The sequence below is a fragment of the Harpia harpyja genome, chromosome 6, assembly GCF_026419915.1.
Source record: "Harpia harpyja isolate bHarHar1 chromosome 6, bHarHar1 primary haplotype, whole genome shotgun sequence".
Classification (NCBI taxonomy): Eukaryota; Metazoa; Chordata; class Aves; order Accipitriformes; family Accipitridae; genus Harpia; species Harpia harpyja.
Window position 1 is genome coordinate 42,059,975 of NC_068945.1, and position 22,195 is coordinate 42,082,169.

At 41.4% G+C, this 22,195-nt stretch overlaps 1 protein-coding gene across 1 annotated transcript in view; it reads left to right on the top strand.

The window, feature by feature from the left end:
* Positions 1-6,922: 6,922 nt before the first annotated feature.
* Positions 6,923-22,195, top strand: part of TES (testin LIM domain protein) — a 28,912-nt gene continuing 13,639 nt past the window's right edge. The window contains exons 1-2 of the mRNA XM_052790527.1: positions 6,923-7,077; positions 18,796-18,881. Coding sequence (XP_052646487.1) covers positions 7,051-7,077; positions 18,796-18,881 — 113 coding nt within the window. The 5' untranslated portion in view covers positions 6,923-7,050. The remainder of the gene's footprint in view (positions 7,078-18,795; positions 18,882-22,195) is intronic.

Sequence of the window (22,195 nt, forward strand, 5' to 3'; positions counted from 1 at the left end):
CAAGCCTAGGCTGATGTTATTAAATATGCATTATAGCAAAAGAGTCACTATGTTTCTATCCAGCTGGTACTTATGTTATCCCTTTTTAGACATTATATACAATCTTTATGTGAATTATTACTAATGGAAAATCTGAGAACCACAGAACATTTGCTGGAGCTCTCTTGCATGGGAAAGAAGCCAAACAAGTGCTCATAACACTATACTGTTAGCAGAGCTGCACAGGAAATTATTTCCCATCCCATAGTTTTTTGAGAGATCAAAAATTGTCTTGCATTGCATTGGAATGAAACCAAGAATGTTCAAACCGAGAAACCTGACAGAAACACCCTTTGCCCTTTACTGAACTAACTACCCCCATAGTGAAAGCATTCACCATGGTTACATTTTTCTAGTCTGAGCCAGGCAGAGCAGGATCAGATATTGGTCTTCTGTAACTCATGTAAATACCGTAATCCTGGGTGAGATGGGAATCTTTTTCCTGCGTTCTCTCACTGTGATCAGAAATTCCACTCTTAGTGTTTGAATTCCTGCAGAAAGTTTTGATTTCAAAGAACTGGCCTGTTCTCAGGATAAAATAGAAACTGTTTGGCATAAAATTTCCAAATAATTCTAGTTTCAAAATTATGCTACTAGACATTGAGAGACCTCTGACATAATTTTCAACAAGAAAAGGTTAAACTCATTGACTTAGATGAAGTCAATGCAGCCAATAGATAAATATCAAATTTTTGGATCTCTCTTCAGATGGAAAATACAAGTGTCTAGATAGCTGTTCCAAATCAAAGTAAAATATTAGCATCCAACAGAAATTACCATAAGGAAAAACTGTCACAATAGAATTCCTAAAAAAAATTGTATTTGCTTTTTGCTATTTTTTCACATCTTTAGGTGAGACAGCACCTCTCAATACTGTCAAAAGTCAAATCACAGAATCACAGAATGGTCGAGGTTGGCAAGAACCTCTGGAGGTCATCTGGTTCAACCCCCAAGCTCCAGCAGGCCCACCTACAGCACGTTGCACAGGACCATGTCCAGATGGCTTTTGAATCTCTCCAGGGAGGGACACTCCACAAACTCCCTGGACAACCTGTGCCAATGCTCAGTCACCCTCACAGTAAAAGTGTTTCCTGATGTTCAGACGGAGCTTTGGCATCACTTGTCAGGTTCAACTCCAGGTAGGCTTTGGCTTTCCTAAACATGTCTTTGCATGCTCAGGCAGTGCTTCCGTATTCCTCCCAGGTTACCTGTCCCTGCTTCCACCTTCTGTAGGCTCCCCTTTTATGTTCGAGTTTTGGCAGGAGCTCCTTGTTCATCCATGAATGAAATATTTATGGAAACTTACTATACAATAAGCTTTTCGAAGAACAAGAAGTGTATCTCTGGCTTTACTTAATATTTTCCCGATACCATATTTATAATTTTTAATAACATAACTTATAATACATTTTGTGTAAGCGTTGGGGGTTTTTTGGTCTAAGTAAATTTACCTCAATTAGAGATTTAATAATGCAGGATCTTTCTACAGGTTGGCATGTTTGTAACTACTGATTTTGTGACTGGGACTAAAAAGCAGAGATGAATTGAAGAATTATCTCCATTCTCCACTACATAATGTCTGAGTTATATCCAGTAAAGGACTTAAAAGCCTAAAAGTTACATGCTGTAACACTTGGTATCTATGCTAGAGCACCTAAAGCGCATAGAGTTCATGGAGCAGTTCCATAATCTGGAACAGACTCCAAGCCATGAAGCACACTGAGCAAGAAAAGAACCACAGTCAGCAAGCAGCTGCCTCCCAACTTATCTGAATCATCCATACTTGACAGAAAACATAGCTGCCTGTTGGGAAACAGAGCCTCCTCCTATCCCAGTTCTTTCAAAGAACAAAGCACAGCTCATTCTTTCCTTTTAGAAGAGGTTTTTCTTTTATTGTTTTCTCCCCTCCCCTCCCCTTCTCTTTCTGCCTCTAATAACGTCCACAAGGTGGAAGATACAGGTTCAAGCTCCTCTTCTGATTGAAGGAAGCTTTGATTTTCCCAGCAAGTGCCATAATCATGAAACTACAGCACATTTTTCCACCATTTTGCTTTGCCACTGTTTCAGGAACTGAAGACTCACCGGGACAGACAGGGAGAAGAAAAAAGAGCATGACTGTAGCCTGTGTTAAGGGTTCTTTGGATAACAAGTCCTTCCCACTTGTAGAACCATAGGTTTACCCAATATCTAGTTAATGTAGGTCTTGGGACTGCATAGCCACTAACTTAGGTAGACATACTACTCTCTCACTATTTCAGTGGATTTCTTTTTCTCTTCTGTACAGTGGCACTACTTCAAAAGCATGGTTAAAACCTCTCGTTTAACTATGTAGCCAAAGTCTGGTAGCTAGGCCACAGTCCTAACAGATGGAAGCTGTAGTTTGAATCCCCATCAGGCTGAGGAAAGCTTACAACGTCGTATTCCAACTTGGGGCCAAGTTTACTATCTACTTGAGCATTACAGAAAAAGTGGGGCAGAGCCTCTTCTCACTATATTCTTTTAAAAAAGCAATAGCTGTTACTGAATTTTGTAAGGATCTTAAATCAGCCTCTACATCATGCATGGTCTGAAACCTCCTAACACATTAAGCCTCTCTGAAGAGTTAAATACAATGAAGTTTATTCTTTAGATCTTGGATGGACCAAGCATGAAACAGGTAACAATTTACTCTGTCAATACTAACATTCACAAAATCTCAAATCTAAGTAAGCAAAAAGTAAAACAATTAATGTACAATGGAGAACTAAGTATATGCTTAGCTGGGAAGCCAATTATCAGTAATGCAGTAAGATTTGCAACTTCTGATTTAGGCACTGAAGTTCCCTTCTCGGTTTTTTATTGGACCTACCCCAAGACATTCCATGTAACATTCCTTTGTTCTATCCAAGTGGATACAAAAAGGCAAATGTTATTCCTTTCTCAAACTGAAATGTTTTTTGAAAACTAAATTAGTGTATTAAGCCACTTTGAGGCAAGACAGACTCCTGTATTTATATTACATTTAAGATTATACTTAAAAAAAAATCTTAAAAGCACACAGTGTCATTAGTTATAGCATATGAAGCACTGAGTAAACAGCGCAACTAGAAGGATTTAGCTGGAAGCTAGTCTTAAGTATTTGCTTCAAAGTTTAAACAAAAGAACTGATTATTAAATAACAGCTTTATTAGAAAAAAATTTTCAGCATTGCTAAGTCATTATGATACTATCCTTTCTCTCATTTGAGGACGGACTTACAAATCATCTATATAATCTACATATCTAATGTTTGGAGATATATAGTTACTCCAAATGCATTCATCGTTATGGTATCTGAGTGGAAAGAAAATTGTAAAGCCAGGAAGACAATCTGACAGATCCTTCACTGTCTATGTTCCCAGAAGTGTGTATGGTAGAAGTATTAGCTTTTTCCCATCTTCTGCCTGTTGTTTCCATGAACATTGTTGTGGGAAAGTTAATGCTGGGACGCATCTTGCTCTTTCTTCAAAAAAATCTAATATTTAAAACAGGTATTTGGTATTTCCTGGACAGTTATGACAAAGCCCAGCTCTCTGGCCTGGCACATTTCAATGCTGTGTGCCTGGCAACTTCAGAATCCTTAAGGGGAAGAGCTATACAGGATCACATTCACAGAATAGGAAGTTATTTCTGCCAGACTAATTAAAGTCATAGAAAACACAGAAAAGAGTTAGAATCTTAAAATGCATTCTTTGTTGATCCAGGTCTCAGAGGAAGTGTGTTCCAACAGCAGTCTGCTGGTTTGCAAAATAGAAGTCTTATATTACTGTCTGCATTTTCCATTACATATGTGAATTTGTAGTCTTCATATACAAATTAATAGATAGGAAGGCTGTTAAAGTTTACTATATTTTGGCACTAAATTACACAATTGAAAGATGCACAAATCACAACCAGAGCATCTTGAACTCAAGAGGTTCAAGAAAAATATAAGCAAAAGAAATTACTATTAACCCAGCAGTGTCATAGCATAGTAGGGAAAAAAAAAAAAGAAGAAAAATGTAAAGATCAAAACTATTACTATGCTATTATTCTCAGGGAGATAAGAATAAGCAAAATACACTTAAATCATATAAGATTTTGTTTCACTTTTTTTAGCTTCCTCAAATGAAAATATGCTTTTATATCCATTCCCATATAAAAAGCATATAATGAGGACTATGATACTTTCATTTCTTTGCTTAGCACAGTCAAAGGTACCTAGCAAGTCTTTGTAATTGCTGGCATTTTTCACTATTACATTATATCTTTCGACAGAGCATTCACTGAACAGGAATAATCTCCTGCTTAGTCCCTTGATGTTAGTCTGAGGAAGTTACAAGCATGAATGGCATTCAAACTATATGGTCCCAGGCATACCAACATTTCAGGCACTCTAACCTCCCCTTGTCTTTCACCCCCAAAATCAGCAGAAAGGAACCACTAAACCAAACAAAACAGAATGAGAACAAGAAATGAAAAACAAAATTTCAAAATCAACCAAAGAAAATTCATGCAACAGCCCTTATTATTCACCTCTCTTCAGAACAGACACACACTGACCACAGCAGCATTACCTGATGGTCTATGTTCTCTCATTTTTTCTAATGTTACAGCTTGAGACCATCCTCTCTTAGTTTTGTATTGAACTTCTTGGCCAAGGTCTGCTGCATAGATTCATTGGCAGGAGCGGTGGGCCCATGCCATACACCATGACGCCTCTCCCAGCAGAAAAGTCAAAGAGAGTTTTGCTTTTACCTGTTAACAGACAACAAACAGACCTAGTCTCATTTTTGCTTTCTTGCAAACATCTTTCAACAAGTGATGACAGACAAAAAAATTGAACACTGAAGGAGAAGTATATTTGGCCTCTGGGGAAGAAACAAAATGACCTATGAGTTACTTCAGAAAAGTTGGTATGTGTGGAGAGAAAAGATTAGATTCTGCAGATGAATGACAACATAATCTACCAAATTATTCACCACCACTGCCTAGGGTAGCTATAGAGTCTGTATGAATTTTTGTTACTTTTTCCAAAGATCAAAAGAAATATGAAAGAAGAAAATATTTATGGAAGTAGTCAATCTTGCAAATGCTTAATTATTCTGTCATTTCATATTACATATACATTATATATAAAAGATATTTTATATTATCAGTGACATTCCAGGACTGATCACATGCATATGAGTTTGAAGACTGGGATCAAAGTCTAAATTTTTTTCACAATATTCATCCAGTGCCAACAGAAGAAAATTGTTGTTCAGTTCAATGAATAGAAAAAAATCACTATTGTAAAATGTGTGGTAACGCCTGATGAGATCAGGTTCTGGAGTGTCAAAACCTCTTGAGTGGATTTAGGTGGAAGCAAACCCACTTGGGCAAAACCAGTAATTTCCTCCAGACGTAGTGGGGGTGAGAGGGAGCAGAATTAGGCCACAGAACCTGCATCAAAGAGCAGTTCTACACAATGTCAGGGGACTGGGCTGGGCAGGTCGGCAGTAGGGTTTGGGTTGGGCAGAGGGTCAGCAGGAGGGTTTGGGCTGGGCAGAAGTTTGGTGGTAGGTTTTGAGCTGGGCAGAGGGTCAGCAGTAGGGTGGTAGAGTTGGGCAGAAGGTCAGCAGTAGGGTTTGGGTTGGGCAGAGGGTCGGTGGTAGAGTTTGGGCTGGGCAGAAGGTTAGCAGTAGGGTTTGGGTTGGGCAGAAGTTCGGTGGTAAGGTTTGGGCTGGGCAGAGGGTCGACAGTAGGGTGGTGGGGTTGGGCAGAAGGTCAGCAGTAGGGTTTGGGCTAGGCAGAGGGTTGGCAATAGGGTTTGGGCTGGGCAGAGGTTTGGCAATACGGTTTGGGCTGGGCAGAGGGTCAGCGGTAGGGTTTGGGCTAGGCAGAGGGTTGGCAATAGGGTTTGGGCTGGGCAGAGGGTTGGCAATAGGGTTTGGGCTGGGCAGAACAGCTGGGCAGAGGGTCAGCAGTAGTGTTTGGGCTGGGCAGAAGGTTAGCAGTAGGGTTTGGGCTGGGCAGAACGGCTGGGCAGAGGGTCAGCAGTAGGGTTTGGGCTGGGCAGAGGGTTGGTGGTAGGGTTTGGGTTGGGCAGTGGGTCAGTGGTAGCGTTTGGGCTGGGCAGAAGATCGGCAATAGGTTTTGGGTTGGGCAGAAGGTCGGCGGCAGGGCCCTGCCCCAACCGCCACACCACCTGCCCCAGCTGCCATACCTCCGCCTGGGCCACCAGCCGCACAGCAGCCCCGCTCCCCGCCACCCCCTTTGCGAACGGGCACAACCACTGCTCCTCCACTGCCTCAGCGAGAGCTCGGCCCTACCAGCGCCAAGTTTTACCCGTTTCTGCAAGGACGTGGCCAGCCCGTCCCCAGCGCAGCCCCAGCTCCGGGCCGCCTCCCCGGGCCGCCGGCAGGAAGGCGGAGGCAGGGAGCCAGCCCTCGCAGGCATGGCACCGTCTGGGGAGTCGCCGGGGATGTGGGAAGGGTCTCGGCGAGGCGAGGCCTTGCCGCCCCCTCCTACTCGTGTCGATAAATCATCGGAGCCCGAGACTCCTATTTTTTTCGTCCTCCTTCGGGAGGCAGCGCGCTTCCAGGCGTCTGTCCTTCGAAGGTAAACCGCTGCGCCAGCGGACGCCTTCCCCGTGACCTTATCGTCCCGCCGGGGAGCACTCACAAGCCCTGCCCGCCGGCGGACCCCCCCCCCGCCCGGCCCAGCCTCGCCGCCGCCGCCGGGACGGGCAGGGCAGACGGGGCCGGGACGGGCAGGGCGGGGCGGCGGCGGGTGATTGGCTGGCGGGCTGGCGGGCGGCCGGGCGGGGATTGGCTGCCGCCCTGCCTTTGTTCGGCTGCAGCCACTGCCGCAGGGCAGCGGAAGTTTGAGCGCGGCGGCGGGTGCTGAGGGGTGGCCGGGCGTCACCTCGCCTCAGCACCTCGGGGCGCCGCAGACTGGCGGTCGCCGGCCGGGAGCCGCCTCGTAGCTCGCACCGCTCTGCTCCGGAGCCCGGTCCGGCCAGGCGGCAGCATGGACCTGGAGAGTAAAGTGAAAAAGGTAAGGTGGGGGCTGCCCGCCGAGCGTACCTGCCGCGCTGGCCGCGGACCCGCCGTGCGCGGGGGGTGGGCCGCGCAGGGGTGCGCCCCTCCCGGCTCCTGCCGCTCGGGCTCCGTGGGCTCGTCTCGGAGGTGGGGGGGTGGGTGAGGTGATAGGTGGGGGGAGCTGCCTGCGGAATGACCTCCTGCTGCCTCGCCCTCGGGAGGAACAAAAAACTTCTCTGCTCCCGACGCTAATTAAGACGCTGCAGTTTGTTCCCCAGGTAGCCAAGTGGGTACCCCTGTCCTGTCCTGCAAGTAAAAACCCGTATTCTTCCCCCCCAACCCCCTGAGATCTAGTAGTTGTGTTCAGGTGTGTGCTGTGCCTATGTAGGTGTGGGTGAAACCTAAATTGCATGCGGCCAGAATGCTGTTTGTGGATATGCTGCAGATTAATTTCCAACCTTTGATGTGACTAGCTCATTACAAGCGTGTTGTCAGCGTTTGTATGGATTACACTCCCGAGACAGAAATTTAGGGTTGTGGTTTTTGTTTTTTTTTTTTCTTTTAAAGGCATATTGACTAGTTTCTTTGGAGTCAAACTGGCAAGAAGTGAAGGATAAGTAACGGAAAGTGATAGATAATCCAGTTGTCTTGGATCTCTTTCTAAAACTTGCTATTTAAAACTTCATATGTAAAACTGACTTCATGTGGGATGCACCTCTCAATCTTTGCTTCTATTGCTTTTGAAATTAAATGCAGCACTTAAGCAATGACTTCTTCTAGTAAGAAATTCTTTATGGTATTTGTAATGGCACTATTTGATAAAGGCAGAAGGAGCTTTGTATATGAACATGGGTTAAATCTGTACATAACCCTCATTGATATATGAAAACTAGTCATTTGAAGTGCATGTTATATGGACACGCATGGTGTGTATTCCTGAATTGTTACATTTAAGGGTAGTAACTTATTTTAAAGTATGAATATGCACTTTTCTATACCCGAATGCTTTTCCAATGTGCAGGCTAGAAACTGCCTCGGATACAGAAGTAGCTGTGCAGTGTGGAAGGCTACCTGTTAAGTCAAGGCTGAATCCTAGTGAAGCAGGCTAGCCCTGAGTTACAACTTTCTCTGAGTGATGTTACTACGTGATAAAGTCACCTGGATGAGGGTCCTGGTTTGGAGAATCTACATATCTCAGTCCCCAGTCAACATTAGGCCATCAGTGTATAGATGGGTGTAGCTAAGTACTATCACTGTCTTTAGAAGATAGTTGTGTGCACAGGGTTGTCCCCCTTGTGTGACTGCGTGTATGTAATGAAAACAAGCTTCTGGAGTAGATTTGCTTATATTTTCTAAGTGCAATTCAAAATTTAAACTTGACGGTGTCACAGAGCTTGTTTGCTGAAAGTTTTTTTGAACTCCAAGAGGGGAGAGATGCATATTTGTGGAAGATAGAGCATTCCTATTCACAATTTCTCCATCTAAAGAGAAAATGAATATGTCCTGTGAAATACTGATAAAATTCTGCTGGTAGTGGAGTCTTGGTTTGAGTGAACTTGTAGCTGCTGAACATCTGCTTTAAAATGCACTGTAATTATTGGGTAGTTGTGTGTGTTGTAAATTTATTTGACTACTGTTGCCATATTTTTCTTTGGTCATCTTTTACTCTTCTCCTTCATCAACTTCAAAGATTCCTGAAGACTTTTCTGAACCTGTTCAGACATGGAAGCTAGTGCCACAAAAGAAACCAGCAAAGCTCTGTTTGTAGAAAGCAATTTGTATTTTCTGTGCTGTTCAGCTTTAGTATTAATACTGCAAAGAGATGTTCATGGTGTGAAGAACTTCAAGTTTTCTCTGTTTCTACTATACGTATGTTCAGAAAACTACTTCTGTTCTTCCTCTGTCTCTCCTCCCTTGTTCACATCTCCTCATCACCTTCTTTCTCTTTATAACTTGGGTGAAGCTCATTTCCCAAGAGAACAGACAAGGATCTGTGACAAGTCAATGCAGGGAGAACTGGGAAGCTTTGCTATGTACGAGTGTGTTCGGTACTAAATTCTTTCCTTCTTTTTTGACAACCGATATTTACTTAATCAAAACTTCTTCAGATATTGTATACTGGAACGAATAAGTAACAGTTCATGTCAACTCTGCAGTAGCTGCATGTCTTCAGCCTCCATCCTTTAATTCCTGTTCTCAACCTGTTTGTTTCCTTATCTTTTACTTCTCTCTTTTTTGCCAACTTCCCCCTTTCTTGAAAGGTGGAAGAACATTCTGGGAAGTTTCCAGTAAAGTTTATCAAAACCAGTAAACTACTTGGCCTTTAAGAGAAACTTGTCTTGAGGTGGAGATGTCCATGTCAGTTTTTTAGTCCATCAGCAGTAATGGGTTACTTAACTACATGTTGTGGTTCTCACCCCTGTCTTCATATCTTATGCCCTGGGCTGAAATAACTTGAGTCCTTTTACAAAATTTGCTTGCTACCTTATGTTAACTTTTTATTTTGTAGTGACTTGTACCTATTTACTGCCTGCCAAATGGAGGTAGACATTATGGACTAATGATGGCTAACCTGCCTGTTGGGTAGGAAGTTCCAAGAACACTGGCCAGAAGAAAGCAGGAATTGCTACGTTGTCCCCAGATAAGTTGCCATTCTCTTGCTCTTCTGAACTCAAAGTCTGAGTTTAGAATTTGGCTGTTCTGTAACCCTGGTGTTCAGCAGAGCAGAGGGAAATGAATGCCCAGTGGAGCAGGGCATGGTATGGAGACTCAGACACTCACCTCATAACTGTAGAAAAATTTCTTGCCCTGCCCACAACTGCTAATGTATAACTGCACAGGGTAATATAAAGGGACATTTTTTGCTTCTAGAAAACTCAAGAGATGAAGTTTCCAAGGTGACATTCCTGAGATTTCTCCAAGTGTCACTAGGCCATGAGTCCATTCTTCAGTTGTGAACTACAGTATTGTCTCTCTGGAAAGCTGCTGTTGGCTTTCAAGGAGCTGGTATTGTACTGGAGAAAAACATGCACATATATGTGAATACTACATTTATGTGTCTGGGTTTGTATGAAGAGAAAACACACTTCTGAACTGGTTCAGGAAAGTCTGTTCTCGTTGTTGATATCAGGTTTGATTTCCCCCCCCCCCCCAAATTTAACAGTTCTAGCACAATTCATCTGACAGAAATTGGTTCCCCTCCAGTACAAGACCACTAGGGCTCAAACAACCTACCTGTCCTTCAGTAGGAAGAACTACTGCCCCACCTGCCACAATTTCTAACCCATCCTTTTAGCAGTGAATAGCTCGTATATTTGCTGTCTTATGAGAGAAAGGCAGCAGTCCTGTGTAACATACTCTTCTTAAGTGTTTGGCTGTGAGGAATCTAGGGACACAATTACTTCAGCTCAGACCTTTCATTTAACATCTTCTATTCAGTTTCTTTTCTATGCTGTAAAACTCATCTTGCTGTCTTCACGAGTGGCTGGAGGAAGCAAGTCTGCTGTGTAGCCAGATGTCTCTCTTGGTCTGAATCCTGGGTTCTGGACAACCACAGTCTGCAGGAAACACAAATTTCAGAATGAATTTTCAGCACTGAGAATATATGCAGAACATACACATTTTTCCACATATATGTATAACTCTTTTGTAGTCAAGTCTGTGTGCTTCTCAGAGACATAAAATGACTGGCAAATGTCTAGGCAGTGAATAGTGTGGGAAAATACAGTTGCAAGGCAGTCTTCTTAGCTACTGTGTTAATACTAAGACTGATACATTACTGTCCCTTATAATTTCCCTTTAAAGGGGATGAGGAGTTTAAAGCTGACTATATAGTTTTCTCCTTTTTCTCAGGAGCGATTGGATTTGCTCTTGCACTTGAGGATTGTGAAGATAATTTTGTATATAAAAAGAGATTGCACACAGAGCTGAAGCCTAAAAACAGCAGCTCCAGCTTGAAAAGTACTTGTGCAACAAACAGACGACTATTTCTCTCGAACACAATGTACGCTGTGTTCTCAAACCTTGCTTGGAGAGTATAGGGAAAATGAAGATTTAATGCTTTTTGTTGAAGCCTCTGTTAGAACAAAGTTCTGCTAGTCTGGATTCCTGCCCTGTCTGTCACCTCTGTGAGCTTGGTAAAATGAATCAGTAGGTCACAGTCCTGCTTTGCAGTCCTGCTGGCAGCATGGTCTTGTGCTTCACTAGAGAAAATAAGAATCTGGCAGTGAGTCTGTTCTGTATAAGCTTTCACAGTATAATGCTTGCTTTATAAAAGGAACTTTGATTGTGATGGAGAAGGGGCAGAGGAGTTTGGGGAGAAGAGGTGCAACTTCTCCCATGTAGAATGACTGCGTGGTTATTTTTCTATGGCGTGAGACTTGGTTTGTTTTGTTATGGTGGAAAACCAAACACAGAGTGGTTTAGCCATCATTAAGTCAACAACTGTAATGCTTGTTGATAAATGAATGGTGAGTAAAATATGTATAGGAGCAAAGTCAACTTTTTCATGTTTTGCAAAGCATGATTTAGTAATATCTGCTGGGCTATGCTTCCTGTTGAGGTCACTGTTTGTTTTGGTGTTACTGCCATGGAAACCCATGATAGCAGAGCTTCTTTGCTGTTCCTTATGTATAGTAAGATCAAGGAAATGCAATTTTATTCATGGGTGAATTTTGCATGCAAGGAGAAGTATGAAAACAAGTGTGGAGGTGTGAGAGGAACTACTTCAGTTTTGTTAACAAGGAAACTGAGTAACTGCTTCCTGCATATGTTGTGGTGGGATTATTTTTTTTTTCTCCTTCACAAACTTAAAAAAAAAAAATTCTGTGAATTGTTTTCTGGAACACCTATCTGAATGCACACCCCTAGTTACTTTTTGTCCAATGTGCCTGGATATCAGCTTGGCAAAGATGGCAAGGCTAAATTAAACATTTTTTACTTTTTTTTTCCTGTGCAAAAGTACTCCCCAGGTGTTTGACCGTAAGTTAACAGGAAATGCCTGAATAGCAAGCCAAGAAACTCTTTGAATGCAAGACTGCATGACTTCTAAGATCAGGTTAAACTTTCTTTGATATGCTATAATTATAAGCCAAGTATTAGTGAGATGGAAAATTAACTTTTAAGTTACAGTATTCTGTCATTAAAGGCACAAAGATCTGTTTCTGCAAGTGTTCCTGGAAAAAAAAAAAGGTTTTTTCCTTTCCTCTAAGTAAAATAATAATAATAATGGTGAGTAGCAATTGTGAATGAAATTTTATTGGTAAAAGTTGCTTAAAAACACATTTCTTTTATCTCAAAGTATGCTGAACATCTCTTGCAAATTAATGGCATCTTCCTAGCAAATACAAAGTTTACAGATGCAATGGGGTAGATGTAAATATACATACTGTGCTGTATTTAAAAATTGTATTTTACAATCTGTTTTAAATAGATATGCATGTTTGGTTTATATATATAACTAATATATGTGTATGGGGGGAGTGTGTGTATATGTTTTACATAGGGTATATATGTAAAAAAAAAAAAACCAAAACAAAACAAAAAACAAACCACCAAAAAACAAAAACAAAAAACAAAACCCCTAATATGTACTTTCTGCTAACATGCAGAGTTGCTGAGGTTCTTCTAGGTGCTGGAGACCTGCAGGAAGAGTAGGGCTGTGAAAGTGAAAGCTTGTCACGGCTGTTATCTAGTCTTAGGCTTGGTCAAATGAATAGGTCAAGGGAGTAATGAGGCTTCTGTCTTGATAATTCCAGATTACACCAGATGTAACTGTACTTTGGTACTGCTATATGTGTGTTTCTGGTCTTTTTGTTTCTTAGTGTCTGCCTAACCCTTCCATTGTGCCTTGTTTTCAGTCTGAGGTTGTCTAGCTGCAGCTTCTAAGAGCACTGGCTGAAAAAAAGCATGTGCTTTCCTGCATGATTTAAGATCCTAATAAGTGAGGTATGTAGATTTCCAGGTCTGCTTCTGAAAACCTAATCTTAGAAGATGCAACTGGGCAAGAGCACTGATGTCAAAACAAAATATGCCAAGCATTGTGAAAAAGCCTCTGCAGCATTGGGTGATGGATAGTGCTGTATTGGAGGTTTATAGGCAGTGTTATTGGTGCGTCAGCTGCATTCCAACTTAGCTAGCATAATACTGGACTTTGTGAATAAACATGACTTGATTTCTATCCGGCTGAGATCTTTAATAGCTGTTAGTCTTTTGACAGTAGACTGTGTAGCAGTGTCTTAAATATTTATATTCTGAACTGTTTGATATTTAGTTGAAGACATCACAATAAAATAAATTCTTAGTACTTGTGTGCTATCATAGGCTGCTGCAGCTCCTTGATTTATTTTTCTGCCTGTCCTGCCCAGATCATCTTTCTAATATTTTTCTTGGATGCGACCACTTTTTGGCATCCTTCTTTCTGTGCAAATGGACCTCCTTACCCAAGCTTCTACATCTTAATTCCAGTCAACTTTTCCCTAAATCAAATTGCATATGTCAAAAAAGTTAGGACAGTCTTCCTGTCAATTTCAATAGACATGTTAAATAATAACAAATATAGGGTGGTTAGTGGGATACTGCTCTTCACTACAGACGGAACTTTTTTTCTTTCTTCTCGTACAGTGTCTGTAGAAGTCTTATAAGCATTGTCCACATATAAGCATGTCTCTTGTGGTTAGGTTGTTTGGTTTTTTTTTTTTCCCATTCTGGAATCATAAGAAATAACATAGCTCTGCTGCTTTTAAAATGTAAATGCTGTAGCCTATTTTAATTTCCAATTTGTTGTGTTTCCCTGCTAGAGAAGACTTCTGCTGGTACAGAATAAAGTGATACAAGATCAGGTCTCAGCAATAAAGCATGCATAGCATGTGAGATTTCTAATGTGTCTTGTTCTCACAGTCTCTTTTTTTTTTTTTTTTGCATACTTGGCTTTACCTTCATTTCTTTGTAAGTTCCTAAAGTACATTAGGGTATGCTAGAAATCTGTTCTGTTGTGCTGTACAGGTGTTTTTCTCAAGCTTACATTGGAAATGGGAAACAATATCACTCAATGTAGCCCCTCAAACATCCAAATGGATCAATAGTTAGGTAATCTTCAAACCAGAAGATTCCTGGGATTTTACAGTAAATCCAGGAATAGCTTTAGCATGGATTTCTTTGCTTCTGCCCTTGGAGGACTCAAGGGCATGGGACAAAGGTCTGCAAAAAGGACAGTGAAGAGGATTTAAGTCTACTCTGGGGCTCCACTGTTAATTATCACAATCCACTAATGACAACTTTCTCACTGTATAGCCACAACCTTTCAAATTCTGGAGAGGTCTCAAACAGTGGAAAGGGCTTCTGATCTTCTGCAGAGGCTAAGTACTGGTATTGTGTCTTACTGTCTGTGGCAAGGTGAAATATTAATACAGCTCACTTGTCTGGTGGTACAGGAGTCTCCTTGGAGGGAGGAAGGAAAAGCAGCCAAGACCCAAGTTAGCTCTGGTCCTTTCATGAGACTGAGGAGGTAGAAGAAATCTTGTGGGAGGGAGACCTAGAAATGCCAAGTGGAGTTTCTCCATTTTGTTATGGGTTCCTCTTTTAACTTCTTATTGCTGCACCCCAGGGGCCCCTTTGTAAAGGGGCAGGAAGGTCAGAGCAACTAGCTTTGAGGGCTATATTTGTGGTGGGTGTGATGACTATTAAATGGTAACTCAAAATAATTGAAGACTTCCAGTGGAACTCTGCTAGGATACCCTTTGTATCGTTTGTGCCCAGCTGCTTTGTGGGAGGAATCAGGGAAGTGGTTGATTCACCATCCCTGGAGGTATTCAAAAAGTGAGTGGACAGGGTACTCCAGGGCATGGTTTAGGGGGCATGGTTAATGGTTGGACTCGATTATCTTGAAGGTCTTTTCCAACTGAAATGATTCTATGATTCTATGAATACAGAATTAGACTCTAGTCACTGTACAGTGATAATATTGAGAGACAGTGGGCAGAAGCTTCTGATAAGCCAGGTCTAGACTATTTCATAGCAACTACTGGGTGTCTCTTACACATCTGAACAAACTATTAGACACTTGAATGGGACCATTTGGGTTTTTAAGATGACAGTAAGCTTCTACACATGGCTCCTTAATGTAAAGACAGCCAACTTTTGACTCTGGATTCCAGTCTGAACTGAAGCAGGGCAGTCTTTCACTAATTCTCACTTAGCTGTAACCATTTAAAATTCTCTGCCCTTAAGGACTATTTAATCTTGAAAGCAGCATGCAACAGATGATCTCAATCATATTTATATCGTCTTCTGTACTCGGACTATTTAAAACTGTATTGGATATGTTAGTAATACCAGATGGTTTTGGATAGCTTTTGCTGTAAAATGAAAATTAATGGCAGTAGACAGGCAGGAACCTTCTTCTGGCAGTATTTCAGCTGACCTATCTGTGCCATTTCTCCCATAACGCCATTTATGGGGAAAATGGATTCCTTCCTGTTCTCAGGCATGCCTTCCCACTCCAGTACGTGCTCAGCCTGCTCTCTATCTCTGGGTGCTCCAGCACAGAGTTGGCCATGTCCTTCAGAAGGCATGGCAAATAGATGTAGGCAGCAGCAATGAAGAAGCATACTGCAGCTTTAGGCTCTCTTAATTTCCCAAATTACAGCAGAATCAGCTGTTGAAGAAGAAACAGTCATTTCTAGGGCTGATGCTTCCTTACCACTGAAGGAGGTCCTGTTACAGGACTGTGGAGGGATATTTGATGTGCACAGACTTTTAGATAGAGTCAAACTCAAAAGCACTGTGTGCAATTTTTTTATATCTTTATTTTTGGCAAATGGCCACATAGTTTCTGTATCAGAACAAAGGCAGAGTCTGTGCATCTGGAATCATGTCTAATTTGGTCCTCAATGTGCCCCTTAGTTTCAAGCTAAACCTTTTCCATAAGGTGACCAGACATTGCATATAGAAAGGTCATCCCCTTCTTTCTGTTGTGCAGCAAACTGAGAAATACATTTCAAAACAAGTCTATCTTGTTTGCTAATTCACTTTGTCTCAAGCTGCATAAGCATTTACTTAACGATGTGCTCTTCATTACTGGGGAAGTAATGTGGGATCCTGTATTTCTGAAGAAATCTCCACTGACACTGCTGGTTGTGAAGGTGCAAGTAGGCTGGCTCATTGTCTGTTTTAGTCTGGAGAAGGGAGTACATTTTGGGTGGAGCATTTAGACAGCACATATTTCCTCCTCTTAATTTGCTTCTGGAGAGGTATTTTTAGCTTAAAAACCCCTGAATGTTAGGAGGCTTGGAAATGATATATTAAAAAATTGCAGAAACCATTTTCATTTTCGTACTTGCATTTTGGATTCTGTTTTGGTAATTCTTGAAATGTTAAGGCTATTTCTCTGTGTACTGTACAATAGCGCTCTATACACAAGTGATCCTAGGTTTCTAAGCCTTCTAATTACAATACCAATAAAATCATCTTTATTCCCCTTTTCCCCGTCCCCTCTTTTTAAAGGAGGGGAGAGCATAAGCATAAAGAAGTAATTCTAGTTTGTAGCTGGTGTAGCAGCAAGAGAGAATGGGTTAATGTTGGCTTTGCTTGGGGGGGGGGGGGGGCCTGTTTTTCAGGGCAGTGCAAGCATATTTTAAGTTTAACAGCTTTTTAGGGAGGATGACTTTAAAAACCAACCAAAAAACCCAAACAACCAACCCCAAACAAAAACCAACCTGTCCTGAAAAAAAGCAATTGTTTTGTATTGCTTTAGCTTCCTCTTTCTCTTTAGGGAACATCCTGGCCAACACTTTGTTCTCTTCATGTGCGACTTGACAAGAGTGCTTGGTTGTTTTCTGATGTATGGTGTGTGTGCACCAAGGTACTGTGTGTGTATGGTGGGGCTCTGGATTCCAGATGAGAAGACCCCTGTAAACACCCATCTTCGGTGGAGACAAACTTTTATTAACCCATTAGCTTTATATATCCAACATAGACAAAAATGTAGTTGATGAAAGAAGTTAATCTTCAAAATTATGTTTATTTTAGATGTCTACTGGTCTGGCTTCAGGTTAGCACCTATAGCATGTGAACTTCTTGAGCCCTTAGGCTGATAAAGATGTCACCATGATCACAGCAGGCTTGTATTTCTTCCAGATAAAGGAAGAAATAATTTCATGCCCCTCTATCCATCTCTGCAGTTGCAAGCAGTAACTTAATAGCTGCCAAAGTATCTCTTTTCCCTAAATAGACCATAATCTGCAAGAAAAATTTGTAATTTCCTCGGGGATGTCTAATGACCATGGAGGCAGTGATCCTTCAAATTATAAAATAACTGAAAATATGGTCTTCCCTGCATCTTACCATGTGTTTTGTGTTGAGCAAGTGATTTGTGAATAATCTGTTCCTTCATTTTGGACAGAAACAAGTTGAAAGTTGAGCTCTCTATATCCTTGCACATAAAACAATAGTAGTATAACTTCTCAGAGTAAATTGCAAACTTCTTCATAATAAAACTGCATCACCACACCTAATTAGGCCTGGCATTGTATTATTGTTGCCAGAACTAAGATTAGTACCAGCACTTGTCAGCTCTAGCTCATTTTCCATTCATGGTACAAGCCAAACTACAGGTGAGCTGACTGTCCCTCCTCCCACTGTGCCTATCCACAGCTAACTAGGAGTGCTCCTCACACCACTGGAGTGGTAGGTGGGAGTGTGGGGATGGGTTCCCCTCTGCATGTTGGGCATGAGCCTGCACACCCAACTGTGGCCACAGTTCCGTGGTCCTTCATCCATCTGACTTAAGAGCGATGTTCCCCAAAGATTTAAAGAGCTGGAGTGAGGCATTTTAAATTTACTGTTATATGAATGCATAAGTTGTGCTTGGTGTCTATTTTTCACCTCGAACTACCCAGTGGCTGTTACTCAGTTAAATTTGCTGATGTGTTGATATATTGTGTGAATACCTGGCCTTTACTCTGCACTGTTTTTTATATTCTCTTGTATTTCCTCTGCATTATGAATTGGTCGTCTGTCCTTTTAATCTTTTTCACAGCGAAACCCTTTGCATATAATTTATGGTCGTTGTTTTTGCTAACTGTGCTGTTTCTCTTTCTCCTCAAAGTAAGCTGGTATTAGTCCAGCTGAAATGTTATTGTAAAGGGTATGTTCTGTTCTCAATCACTATCAGACCAGTCTCAAATATACTTGGGAATATTAGACAAATCACTTAGATGTTTTCTTTATTCCTATCAGGTGACCAGGTTAGTGCACATAAACGTAGGTTCTATTTATTTCTTGCTCTTCTGTATTTTTGCCGAGTCGTATTCTGCAAATAACTTTGTCCTGACAGCTGGGTTAAATGTCCTTTGACTTGAGGTCTTACGGCCTCACTCGCTGTGGTTTCACAGCCACAGATCTAAGGAAGAGCTGCAGAGGATCTGATGCTTCTCTTGTGTGAAGCTTGCAGAGCAAGCTGGGCTGGGGAGACAAGTCACTAGAAAAATACTTGGGTTTGGCTAAGGCTAACTTGCTGCCTGCTAGCTCAACCCTATGAACAGGCTTGTGTGAACACTGTTGCTTATGTAGCTACAATAGAAAGGTGAGTGGAACTCAAAATACTGTCCTGATGTCAGCTTAGTGAAATTCTTATCTTTTGCTTTAGCTGTGGATTGTAGATTATAAAGGCAGCAGTAAGATCATTCATGCAGCATATTTCTTGAAGCTGACTGTAGTCATTTTGCTCTGTACACAGATGGGCTTGGGCCATGAGCAAGGATTTGGTGCCCCCTGCTTAAAATGCAAGGATAAGTGTGAAGGATTTGAGCTTCATTTCTGGAGGTAAGTGACACCAGATGTCTCTTAAGCTGTGACTCAGCACTGCAGATTTTGGCACATATATGTAAATGTGTAAGTAACTGCTTTTGTTCTCTCTTTCAGTTAAGCTATTCAGATGCTTTTAAAGAAGCTGTGTCTAGGTTCAGGGCCAGGACTTCTCAGTTGCATTACAACAGAGTGTTTAAGTATGTAATCACTTACAAACATACATTTCATCTGCACTGAAGTCAATGGTAGTACTTCTACTGAAGCATTTGCTTTAGCTTAATAAACAGTTGAAGTAGGTTTGTAAAAACATCTATATCCCTGCAGTAAGAGAGATGACAGGGAAGTGTGCTTTATCTCAGTAATAAAATGCTTTCTCAGCTCCTGACCAAGTACATAAGCTTTGTTCTGAGATTTTAGGTGAAATATCTATGTTGAAAAGATGTTGAAAGTTTGTATACATCTACAAATTATACTTAAAGGGGGAGGAGATGTCATAATTCAAATAAGTTAGTACTTGGCCTTGGATGATGCACTGTTCCTAAACCAGTAAGAGCTGATGATAGTAGAAATAAATAGTCTATGCTGTGGTCTATGCCGTTTCTTCTGCAGAAACTTTCTATTCTATTAAGACCTTTCTTGTTTTACTTAAACAAGATGTATATATGCATATTAATGTATATATCTAGGTAGCCCAGTTCACTGATCATACTGGGTGTGCTTCAAGATGTAGCTTAGTGATTCTGACTTAAAAAAACCAAAACAAACAAAAAAAAAAGCTCTCTCAAAGGGAACAGCCTGGAAGGGACATAAAAATAAATGTTAGTAGCACTAGTGCACGCTAGCAATTAAAATGATCACATTTCACCAATGCTATTTAGCTACAGTCATAACTATCAGCAGTAGGGTTTTATTTTGTGGGGTTTTTTTAAGGTAGTCTTTATATCCCAGCCATAGTGCCATCAGGTGCAGATAAGGCCTAGGAGACTTTACAACTTTGCCCAAGTATTTGACTGCAGCTGATAGTCGGTTTAGAAAATAATCAGATGAACAGACCATGGCAAAGACTTGCTATAAGTTGATGAGAATATATATTCTTGGCTACATATCTGTAATATGTAGCTATAGAAACAACTTACCACTCCTTGCTCCATGTCATTATTTGTAATACACTAGTAAATAAATGTGATCATCTAAAGATAAAAAATTATTAATTTATGGAAAGACTTTTTCAGTATGCACTCAGTCAGTGATGGGACTCGTGTAGTGGTACTTGTAAAATACAATGGAACGTAGTTAATGTGTGTAGGCAATTCAGTAAAACAAAATAAAAAAAATTGCAGGAGTAACTAGTGTTGTTTATCCATGGTTAGATGAGAAATTATGTCACTTCCTACTTGAGAGAAAGCTTTGTTCATAGTCTGTGATAGGTGGGGAAACTGCAAGTGGGGGAGAAAAAAATAAAAGGTTAGTCCAGTTAACTTTTTCTCAACTCTTCCTTTTTGTCCTCTTTTGTTAGATCTTGTAATTCCTAGCTTATTCTTTAACAGGGAAGAATTTGGGATAAAAAGAAATAAAATGTCTGAAGTGATTTAGTCACATAATAGCATGATTACAAGGTTAGAATGTGTGTTTGCTTCTGTGTGTGTATTTGGAGGTTTTTGTGTGTTTTTCTTTATACGCTTTTCACTATGCTCCTGTGGTTAAGGCTCATTTTGCCAGGTCCTGAATACATAGCTTGTCAGAACACTGTCTCTCCTAGAAAGCAAGAGTTTGTAGAGAGCAGTGGATTGAAGAGTGAGTAAGAAAAAGACATAAAACTAGTGACTATTTAGTTAAGATTAAGATTTAATTTGGAAATCAAATCTATATAGGATAGACTCGGTAAATAAGGTGGTGAGAAGTAGTCTGAGAAGCATAATCTAGGTGTCAGACAAATGTGGCACATACCTCTGAAACAGTTGAAAAGTTATTGGTTGAGGCAATTCAAGAATGGGTTAGAAAGTAGCAGTTTCTTCAGCAGAGCTTCTACTGGGGACAGTAAGGGTGTGAATCTGAAGTCTGAAATCAGTTTTGTGTAAACAGCTTTCAAAGGACAAAATATATTACTATATTTTGCATGATACAGAGATTTTTGGGAGTCTACCACTTGAACAGAAAGGGCTGGATCCCAAATACCTGTTCACTTAGTAGTGTTAGCCTTAAAATCTGAAACTCTGTTTTAAGTAGAAGCAAACTGTAGCACAAATGGACAGAATATTGTCTTTATAACACAAATGCTAAAAATCAGTTCAAGTTTAGTCATGGATTTCACTGCTACTCACCTGTAAAAAACAGGTGTTGAAGTAGGGATTGTAGTTAAAGAAGCTGTTATGCATTGGGATGAAAGAAAACTGTGGTGGGTTGACCCCAGCCAGCAGCCAAGCACCCACACAGCTGCTCACCCCCTGTCCCCTCACAATGGGGCAGGGAGCAAAACGGAGGAAGAAAAGTGAGAAAACTCATGAAACAAAATAAAGTCAGTTTAATGGGTGAGGGAGGGTAGGCACGCAAGTGATGCAAAGGCAGTCACTCACCACCTCCCACCAGCAGACTGGTGCCCAGCCAGTCTCCAGGCAGTGTCCACTTTGGAAGTCAAAAACCCTGTCATCTTCATCCTCTGCCCCTGTTTTATTGCTGAGCATGACACTAGTATGGAGTATCTGTCTGGCCAATTTGAGTCAGCTGTGCCCCCTCCCAGCTTCTTGCCCATGCCCAGCTTACTTGCCAAGGTAGGGGCAGAGTCCAAAAAAGAGGAAGTCTTGACACTGGCAGAGAGAAGTGCTTAGCAATAGCAAGTACTGTCAGTGCTGTTTTAGCCACTCATCCAAAGCGCAGCACCATACGGGCATTATGAAGAGAGTTACCTCCATAGGCGCCAGATCCAGTACAGTAAGGCAGCAGTTGTGCTTGTCTGCAGGCTGCAGCCCTTGCTGTAGTCTGTGTAAGGGTGACACTGCCCTCTCCTGGGGGGAGCTGAGGAGCTTCAGCAGATCACATAATTCTTGGTCTGATACGTGACAACTCCAATGTACCTCAAAGAGCTAAGATGTAATTTCAGTATTTCAGTACAAAAGAGCCTCAGTTCTGCCTTTGACGAGTCAGATTGGAAAGTGCACGAAAAAAATCCAAGTATAGCTATCTAGTAGCAGGGTTTTACATGGAGTTGCTACCCTGTTCTTCCCTATACTGGGAGTGTTTGGAATATACCTCTTCTGGGATGGCAAGTGCTCTTTAGGCACTTTGTGCTGTAATTCTTGGCACAGTGTGTGGGATGCTTATATAGGTGCAGA